The sequence below is a fragment of the Theobroma cacao genome, chromosome 8, assembly GCF_053813885.1.
Source record: "Theobroma cacao isolate CCN51 chromosome 8, ASM5381388v1, whole genome shotgun sequence".
NCBI classification, from domain to species: domain Eukaryota; kingdom Viridiplantae; phylum Streptophyta; class Magnoliopsida; order Malvales; family Malvaceae; genus Theobroma; species Theobroma cacao.
In genome coordinates, this window is record NC_142646.1 from 6,851,903 (window position 1) to 6,861,771 (window position 9,869).

Genomic DNA, 9,869 nt, shown 5'->3' on the forward strand with positions numbered 1-9,869 from the left:
TGTCCCATAGGGTTTACTATGATAAGATTTTTAATGAGGCTCAACTCCATGGGATAAGAAACAAAAGGGGTGGGATGTTTATCTTTGTCTAATATTGATTATCTCACTGTATATGACAATTGTGGAATTAGTGAAATGTATTTTCTGTTCAAAATATATATATATATATATATATATATATATATATATATATTTCACCACCTATTAAGTATGTTTTTTATATTAAGAACGTGAACTCATAATTTATAAGCTTACTTAAATTTTATTTTTAAAGTTTAAAATCATACAAGATTGGATTTAAGTTTTAACTCACATTTAGTATCAAAATACTAAGATTTCACTAATGTGAAGCCCTTATAAGATATATAAAGGTCGAGATAGATCCAAATTAGTGTAAAAGCCTCTCTCTTTTATGAGTAAAGAGCCAGTGTAGTGGGAGCGTTGCACAATTTAATAAAATAGAATATCACGGATCTCATATAAATAAAAAATTAGGTGAGTCTTCGATATATAAACACGAGTCTTCCACTACTTATTAAACATGACATGAGTAGTTGTATAATTTTAATTTTATGAAAATAAATTTGGAGAAAGGGATTTAAATTATCCTCTAAATAAAGAGATCATACACCAATTAATGTACCAGATACTCGAGTGCAATTACCATGATACTTGAATACTTTGAATGTTTGACTTTTTAATACTCAAATATTCGTAGTCAATCTTGTGTAGTTGACAGTAGTTGAAGAAGACAAATTTACAAGTATCATTCATGCTCTACATTTCCACGCAATAGGCAAAGATAAGCTGTTGGAAGCTTTGCAAAAAGGTTGATTGCTTCATGTTTATGCCAAATCTTAATTAGTGAAACCATAGAAAATTAGAAAATCCACTTGGCGAATGGGTTGGAATGTTTCAGAGGCAACGCATGCAAGTCTGATGATTAGCCCACAAATTTAGAAAATGGGCGATTGAGCTTTAGTAGACCAAAAAGGATTAAAAAAAAAAAGAATTTTAAGAAGTTATTGTATCGGCACGATTGAGCAAGTTTGACAATAACCAGAAGAGGACGAACATGGCACCGCATGCAACTTGGAAATTAGGATTGAGTTTTAGACGTTTTAGTAGACCAAACCAAAGGAAAAGTATTGAAGAAATATAATCATTTGGCAATTTCTACTTTCATCCATTTTTCAAGTCCTTAATAAAGGAGCTTGACTTTGATCATGTCATTTTTGACTTATCAATTATGGGAAAACATATAAAAAAGAAAGAATTTTGTTTCTAAAACCTCACTCTTCCATTTATAAAAACATAATATTTAAAAATATTTTTGAACTATTCAAAAATTTTAAATAATTTTTTATTTTTTTATTTTATTCAATCAAGTGTTTTTTTAATTTTCCACTAAATAGGTTTTTATGAGTTAATTAACTATCGTTAGTTAAAATACCACTTATTATTTTATATCATATATTATTGACATATCATAGTTGATGGTGATATAGTATATTGATGTGGTATGATGAGATGATATTATAATATTTTACCTTTTTCATTAGTGTCACGTGAGCGTAAAACTGACAAATGTATCAAGTAATTTACTGTTAATTATAAAATTTTATTTGATAAAAAATAAAAATATAAAAAATTAATTAAACATAATAAAAATAAAATTTTAACTCAAATTTTTTAATAATTTAATAGATTTTCAAAGCATTATGACATTTATATATAAAAACTTTGGGATTTCTTCCATTTTCCGTAGGAACACATCTTGCGAGAGGAAGAAATGGGAACAAACTTAAGTGACATGGTGCAACTTGGGCTATCAAATAACCATATTTAACAAGAAAGCAAAACCTTTATATCAACGGCATCATTAATTGATTATCCTTAAAAAAAAAGCTATACAAACTTTTTTTTTTCAAAAAAGTCCAAACCCGGCCCATTGGGCATCAGCCACGGGTCGGGGCGATGACCTAAAAGATGAAAAGGATGACGCTGGAGACCCATAGAACGGCGAACGTGACCTCCGGCTAGATAGTGACCACCGCGACGGCGTCTCAAGGTCCGAAATATAGTTGGGTTCGGGCTTTTGGGTTTTCCTCTTGCTTCCTTTATGCATAAGCAATGGTGATGGGAAGCACCCGGGTGAAACACATTCGGGTCGGACCCGGGCGGGTTGCTCTAACCGCCAACGCTCAGACCGGGCACGTGGTGCAGACCTGAAAGAGTGACTTCGGGGCTCCGGTGTTAGGACGAAGTAGGATCCAGCTGGCGGGGGTTTTAGCTTTTGTCGAGGAGTTCCTGGTGGAGTTGGCAATGAACGTTGGTTTATAAAAGGTGATGCTGGAGGTGGCAATGGCGGCGGCGATTGCTTTTGCTTTTGATGTTTCTGTTTCTGTTTCTGTGGTGATTGCTCTTGTTGTTTTTGCTGTTGCTGGACCTTGGGAACACCAGGTCGGATCTCCCACTTAAAAGGAACAGCTCCAGGCTTCTTGAAGGAATCATCCACTGCCATTGTTCTTTCTAACGGAAAATAACTACCAAAGTATATATAAAGAGTAAAAGCAGAGTGATAGAACAGAGTTTCATTATCTAGAGTGAGTCTGTCTAGGTCTTTATATATAGTTGGGGTGGCAGCTAGGGATGTAGAAAGAGCTTAGTCTCGGCGGGATTAAAGGCATGAAGGTGGGGCTGGTGGGGTCAATGTACATGTTGTTTGGGTCCATGCACGTATTTGAGTTTGACTTTGGTTCATTAGAGGCCAGGGCAGTTTCTATCATAAAAACAGAAGAAAGTTGAACGAGGCAGAAGATTCAAACATCTGTCAGTGCTTGAGCTAGACTTTTTCAGCATCCAATTCGAAATCAGAGGAGGGCTTTTCCTTTGATTTGGGTTCACGTGGAGCTCCGGGTTTTTGAATTGTCAGACTGTTAGAACGGTAAAAATTCTAAAAACAGTTTGTTGCAAGGGGTAGTGTTAGAATCAGAGACCAACCTGATGACTGCCATAGCCAGGCCAGCTAAGTGCGAATGTGCTATGGAGATTTGAAATTCTGGGCTCCACCCAGACATCATCATAAGAGCTGCACTACTGATGTTGTGCTCCATTCAAATATATTTGTCGTGATATCTCTCACAGGCCTGTTCCTCCCCTGTTTTTGCCTTCATAACGTAAACGAAAGTTACTTCAATGGTTCAAATGGAAAACAATCTTATTACTCTTGGTTTTACCATTATGATAGCAACAAAAGTAATTTGGTCCCCATTCATCATCTTTTCATACACATTGAAGCAGCCGACTCATCTTTAGCATTAGATTAGAGATCAATTAAAGAGATCAAACTTGACATACAAGATCCATGTAAGACTAAGTAACATGAGACTCGAAAGATGGGCCCATCTTCGATGAATAGCAGGCATAACACAAAAGTTTGAAAAAGCCGTTTTGTTGCAATATATTACAATTCAAAAAGTTGAATCTTTACTTGTCTTCAAAAGCCCCTGCATCCCAATCTAGGTTGTCCCCTAACTTTCAAAACAGAATTCTTGTGGCATGTTACACAAAGCTCGCATTGTGTTGCTGGCCACATCCAGCAGCTGCAAGTACTCATCTGCACCATCCACTAGACGCTGCAAAGCCAATGAGAAAACATAAAGGTCACACCAATAAACAGTTCCATACAAGTGGCACAAAAATAAAAAGGTAACAAATACTTGGACCATGTAAAGAAATTGTGGAGTATGGAAGTTCCCAGGGGATAAAAATGGGGTAAAAAAGAAAATAAATTGATTGCCGAACTTTATTACCCTCAATTAATTAACTGTTCGTCAATTTCAATCGGTTTAATATATGAAAGGTAGAGCACATGAGTTGCACAAAGAGAGCAAGGTTATACAGGTCCAAGACAAATTTTAAAAAGATTTCAGTCATGCCGTACTATTTCTCTGCTTTAGTTGCCGGGCTATGTTAACCAACACCACCCCCGTGCGCGCAAAAGAATAAAAAGAAAAAAGAAGCTAAGTTGATATGGTGAAAGTCACCTTATCTGCCTCAGCCAAACTCTTGCAAATTCTAGCTTTTTGTTCATCTGGTATATCATCTGCCTCAACAACCACATCAAATAACTGGCAGAAGCATTATATTAGTATCAGATACAACTAGACAATGATGACTAATCATGGATGAAAATAAAGAAATTGGACCTGAGAAAGCATCTGAGAAACCGGAAACCCTTCTGCAATGACGTTATTGACTTCCTTGTTTGCCAAATCGAAGTTGCCACTTTTGCAAGCAGCATAAAGTGCCTCAACAACTTCTTGAGGGATAACCTGATACATTGAAATTTAAGAGTCAAGGCATGCCGAGGTCAGTTAAATAGAGCAAAAACAGAAAGAAGAAAAAAGCACCTAATTGTTATAATTTTATGCAGTTTGCTGTTCACTCATAAAAAGATTCATGAAAGAAAAAGCCACATTAAATGACAACTTGCTTAGGTGTTTCATGATATAGGTAGCCAACACAGAGAAACACAAAGTACAGAAGTTCAATTTTAATTCAATCTCAACATCTTCTGGTCAGTCTAAATAAATAAAAAAAAGGCCCTATTGGAGAGCAAATTCCCCTTTGCTTATTTTTGCAGCAGCTTATGCATCCACGTCAAGCATCAAGACTCCTTTGTTCTACAGAGCAGTTTTTCATAAATTAGCTATCTAGGGTAAATGATGATCGGTTCAAAAATAAATCTAGAGAAGTCTAATATTAACCAATGCAAATTAGTATAGTAGAGTTACTAAACTAGGAACTTTAAGCATAATGTATCATATAACTTACCCCAGATACACTAAGTAGGTCCTTCGACGAAATTGTTGATCCAAATAAGCGAGCAGCTCCCTGCAATATTCCATAATACAATATTCAGCACTTGCAAAAGGATGAGAGATCAGCCCAATAGACCAGCATGACCAATAAACATATACGTGCATGTCGTCAAAAACAACTCAGAGTTTATAGTGAAAATGATGAAGATAGCTTTACCAATTCTATCTTCCTAAACATAAAGACCCACAACCACATTATTCGTCGACTACTAAAGCATTAAGCAGAGAAACAGCCTTCAATAAAACAGCAAAATTTGTCAACTTGAAGCCCTAACAAAAAGCAAATTTTGTCATCATTCTCATGCAGACACTTGAACTTCACAGAACCTCTTTATGAACCAACGTTAACAAGGGTGACTTATTAATCTCACGCACACTAAAGGACTACAGAATATTAGTCACAGATATAAACAGCGCAGTATAGATAATGCAAACTGCATTTTTGCCCATAAACAATGGAGAATCTAGAGTTCCCAGACAAAATTATTCATTCTATCATTTTCCAACCAAAAAAAAAACAGTATTCGAGGTTGCCTTCTGCATCGGACCATGACCAAAGAGTAATACTCAAAAAATTCTCTTAGAACTAACAACGCACAAGTACTTTGAGCATTGAAGCGACCTAAACAAAGTTGCTGATCCTATAGGACCAATTCAGAGACAAATCTTTTGTAGGTACTTAAGAAACAAATAATTGAAGTAATAGAAGATACCAACTTCAGCCTCATCATATTCTTTTTGACCTTAAAAGCTTACTATTGTCAATTCTATATGCTAGAAATTTAGCAACGATAGATGTAAAATTCAAATTGCATGGGAAAACATATAGAAGACAAATTCCCTCAGACCTAGGAGAAAGTGTTGTACAAAACAACAACCGCAATACCAAGTAATATTGGACCCAGTAAACCTGTTAGATTTCTAATGGTAACCTGAAATGCGGTTACAAATCATTATTTTGACCCAAATGATTACAGCTGCATAGTAGGAATTGAAAGTGACCCCCCTTCTGGGGAAAGTATCATTTACGAACCAGCAAAAAAAACTAAGGCCCAATAAACCAGGCTACTGCAGCGAGCAGAACAGAAAATTGAGTCAAGTTGCCACAAGTATGCAACCAAATTTTCAAAGGCAAAATCATTTTAGAAGAGCATAGAGAGAATTAGAACCATCATAATTTCATTAATAATGGGAATATAACGCAATCTAATGCTTACCTGCAAGTATGTAATAGCCCGACGAAGATCACCTTGTGAAATGGAACTTAATGTTGAAAGAGCCTACAGTGAAACATCAAACATTTTGTAAGGAAGCCATTTAACATACAATCACTCATAAGACAAGATTCAAGATCCCAGGTTCAAACCTCTGAATCTAAATGAAGACCTTCTTCATTACAAATATGCAATACACGATTGCTCATTATTTCTTCCGAAAGTGCCTTGAACCTGAACTTTGCACATCTTGAAGCAAGCGGCTCTATGATCCTATGAAAATTCAATAACATAATGTTTACAATAACCCTTCATTAATAAAAATTTATTATGATATACAGGTAATTGTAGCATTAAAGTGCTAAAAGGTTACCAAATTAAACCTATGGTTAAAAACAGAAAAAAGAAATTTGAGGAAAAATAAAAGGAAATGTACCTGCTTATGTAGTTACATATGAAAAAGAATCTTGTAACTTTGGAGTAAGTTTCCATGGTACGTCTCAAGGCATTCTGCAGAGTCAAGTTTAAGTGAAATGAAATTAACATGTGCCTATACGAACTGAATAATACCAGGATGGCTACAGAAAACCAAGCATGCCTGTGCATCTTCTGTCATTGAATCTGCTTCATCAAGAATAATGATCTTGAACGGTGGACAAGGATAACCCCTAGAAAAACACAAAGGAATAAAAAGATTACTGCCACACCTAAAAGAGGCATAGGAACAACTGTGAGCTGAAGTGGAAATTTTATTTATCACAAAATATGAGAGCATACCCCTGACGCTGACCAGATCCTACAGCAACAGCAGCAAAATCTTTGATCTTTGTACGAACAACATTGATTCCACGTTCATCACTTGCATTTAGCTCCAACACCCTAGACTTGTAGAGTTCAGGTCTGCAAAAATTGATTTGCAGTTGAAGCACAAACAAACTCAAGTAAAATGTAAAATGAAACTGTTAAATAGTCAAAGGGACAGAACAGAACTCTTGCAAACTAAGACAACAAAGACATGTTTTCACAAAGCATTACACTTAATGAATATTGATGGAAGCTTAATTCTCAATATCTACAAAAACTGATTCTAAAATTACCCAAAGAGTTGATGGGCGATGGCGAGTGCCGTAGTGGTTTTGCCGGTGCCGGGTGGGCCGTAGAAGAGCATATGCGGGCACTAAACAATAAATTAATAGGGAATTAGGGTTTTCAAGATAATAAAAACAAATACTAATGATTATCAGAATGAAAGGATTTTGAAAGAGAAGATATATTACATTAGAAGTCTCGAGGGTGTTGGTGAGAACTCGAACCACCTCGTCTTGGTGCGCCACATCTTTCACTTGCTTTGGCCGACTGGGAAACAAAAATATTACCAAATCAAAATTTCTTTTTAAAAAAATAAGGCAAGCAAAGTAGAATTAAACAAAAAATAAAGAAATTGTGGAAACAAGGAGAGATTTGTACTATTTTTCAACCCAAGGTTGGGAGCTCTGCAATACTGGCGCCATTTTCCTCCTGCCTGAGTCAAGAGATTTGTACTGTTTTTGGCTTTATGAGTGTGTTTATTTTTTTTTTTTTTTGGTTTTCCCGCTTTTGGGCAGATAGACGGTAGAGGAAGCGGATACCCCAAAACGACCGAGTTTTAGCACTCGGTTTGTTAAGGTTTGCTTTTTTTAACATGGCTTTGTGTGTTGGATATCCCTTAAGATCAATGAAACGAAATTAATCATTTGTAGGAGTAATAGAAGGAACATGTGATCCATCTATAACATCAATGCACCCGTAGATATAAAGTCAATATCTAGTATCATTTTTAATTTTGGATGGAACTTTTACAAATTAAAAATCTGAAACAGTTGTCTTGATTTTTAAATTTTATTTTGGATATTGCAATTTATTTCATTGTGTGTATAAGACCAAAGAAACATAGTGACCACTTTCGATGCCTATCATGTCTTTGGATAGATGTAACCATTTTTTGTTCATCAATGTATCAATAAGTTGTAATACTGCATGTGATTCTATCCTAAACATTTTATCACTTTCATTCAGAGTTTGTAAAGTTTTACATACCCAATTCCATCCATCAGACTAATTGAATCTATTTTTTTGTTTTATTAAGTAATTCATGTAATTTTTTTATTAGAAAAAAAAAATTCATTAAATTCTAATCACGCGAGGAAAACAAATACCAAGTTTATTGTTCACCAACAGCCTTTTATTGCTAAAAGAGGTACAACAAAAAAAGCAAATTCATCTTCTAAGTCAAAACCTACATTAGTCATATTATCAGCAACTGTGTTGCCTTTTCTGAAGATATGTTTCGTGGTGACATTCCATTGTCGTCCCAACATCTACTTAATGGCCTGAATAATGTTTGAATTAGCACAAAATATGTAAGCAAAGAACACAGAGAAGACACCTATCGAAGTTAAAGCCTAAAAAGGTTCATCTGTAGAATCAAAATATAGTGGAGGAAGCGTATTAGCTAACATTTTGTGCTCTACTTCTGGCAATACATTAGCTATACGTTCCAAGTCCCAAAAGCCATTAGGTAGTAACATATCTCGAACATGACTGTTATCATCAACAAAGCAGCCAACTGATTGTGCAGCCTTCAATAATGATTTTTCACCTATCAAATGTCTTTCCAAAAACGTGTTGTTCGACCATCACCAATAGCCCATTTGTTCTGTCTTTTGAAAGTTTGCCAAAGTTTACTCAAAGCAGACCATAAACAAGAGGCGTAATAAACAAAAATTGAAGTTGTACTTATCCTGTAAAATTTTTACCCAAAAAGAAGTAGGATCAGTAACTAGTTGCTAGCACAACTTCATTAAAAAAGTATCATTCATTCTTGTGAGAGATTTAATTCTCAAACTACTAGTAGTTTTTGGTTGACAAGCCTTCTTCCATTTTATAATATGCACTTTTGAATTATACGAATCACCACCCCAAAGGAAATTGCAACAGTGGGCCTCAATTTTTCTGCAAGTCTTTATAGGCAATGATATAGTTTGCATTACATGATACGGAATTATGGATAGAATAGACTTACCTAGAGTTAGTCTACCTGCAAATAAAAGAGAAGAGTATTTCCATGAAGATAACCTGTTATAAACTTTTTCTAACAAAAACTGAAAATAATTAAACCACCTTTTACCATGAAATAAAGGCACACACAGATACTTTCCAAAATCCTCTAAGTCGGCAAAACCTGAGGAAGCTTTGAGATTATTTATGGTATCTCTAGAAACATTCTGGAGCAATAAAGGGACGATTTTGCCACACTAACTTTTTCACCTGAGCAGACACCAAAATCTTCCAACGCTCCCATAATCACCTCCATTTGTGTGACAGAAGCCTAAGCAATAAGGAAAAGGTTATCGGTAAATAAAAGGTGTGACAGTGGTGGGCATCTCCTACAAAGTTTGATAGGTTTCCAACAACCATTGGAAACAGCAGTGATAATTCCATGGGCCAATCTTTCCATGCACAAAACAAATAAACATGGCGAAAGCAGATCTCCTCGTCGTACACCACAAGAAGGACTAAAGCTGTCAAATAATTCACAATTCCATAAAACTTGAGACTTGTTACAGCACCAACTATCCACCAAAATATCAATCGAAGGTTTGGGAATTTTAGCATCAACCAAAGTATTATAAATAAACTCTTATCGTAAGCAATCATAAGCTTTTTCTAGGTCAATCTTGAGCATCATCCACCCCACTTTACCCTGCTTCTTACTGAAAGAGTGGACTAC

General features: G+C 35.4%; 2 protein-coding genes across 2 annotated transcripts; both read right to left on the reverse strand.

The window, feature by feature from the left end:
• Window positions 1–1,844: 1,844 nt before the first annotated feature.
• Window positions 1,845–3,181, reverse strand: LOC18592387 (hydroxyproline-rich glycoprotein family protein). The gene is made up of 2 exons (XM_088809240.1): window positions 3,004–3,181; window positions 1,845–2,546 (listed from the first exon to the last, which is right to left on the reverse strand). The coding sequence occupies exons 1-2, from the start codon at window positions 3,114–3,116 to the stop codon at window positions 1,928–1,930; spliced, it is 732 nt and encodes a 243-aa protein (XP_088665366.1). The 5' UTR covers window positions 3,117–3,181; the 3' UTR covers window positions 1,845–1,927.
• Window positions 3,182–3,294: 113 nt separating this feature from the next.
• EMB1968 (ATPase family associated with various cellular activities (AAA)) lies at window positions 3,295–7,704 on the reverse strand. The gene is made up of 12 exons (XM_018125989.2): window positions 7,568–7,704; window positions 7,378–7,456; window positions 7,198–7,277; window positions 6,878–7,000; window positions 6,699–6,768; window positions 6,537–6,610; window positions 6,253–6,373; window positions 6,104–6,166; window positions 4,840–4,899; window positions 4,212–4,337; window positions 4,050–4,133; window positions 3,295–3,638 (listed from the first exon to the last, which is right to left on the reverse strand). The coding sequence occupies exons 1-12, from the start codon at window positions 7,609–7,611 to the stop codon at window positions 3,534–3,536; spliced, it is 1,029 nt and encodes a 342-aa protein (XP_017981478.2). The 5' UTR covers window positions 7,612–7,704; the 3' UTR covers window positions 3,295–3,533.
• Between the last annotated feature and the right edge of the window lie 2,165 nt (window positions 7,705–9,869).

Bases quoted from the DNA above. Each gene is read 5' to 3' on its own strand.
- LOC18592387 (XM_088809240.1), bottom strand. From the start codon at position 3,116: ATGGAGCACAACATCAGTAGTGCAGCTCTTATGATGATGTCTGGGTGG. The intron at 2,547-3,003 runs GTTGGTCTCTGA...ATACTTTGGTAG, and splicing joins CTGGCTATGGCAGTCATCAG to TTATTTTCCGTTAGAAAGAA.
- EMB1968 (XM_018125989.2), bottom strand. From the start codon at position 7,611: ATGGCGCCAGTATTGCAGAGCTCCCAACCTTGGGTTGAAAAATA. The intron at 6,769-6,877 runs GTATGCTCTCAT...GTGTTTTTCTAG, and splicing joins GGATCTGGTCAGCGTCAGGG to GGGTTATCCTTGTCCACCGT. The intron at 6,167-6,252 runs GTTTGAACCTGG...GTTTCACTGTAG, and splicing joins GTCTTCATTTAGATTCAGAG to GCTCTTTCAACATTAAGTTC.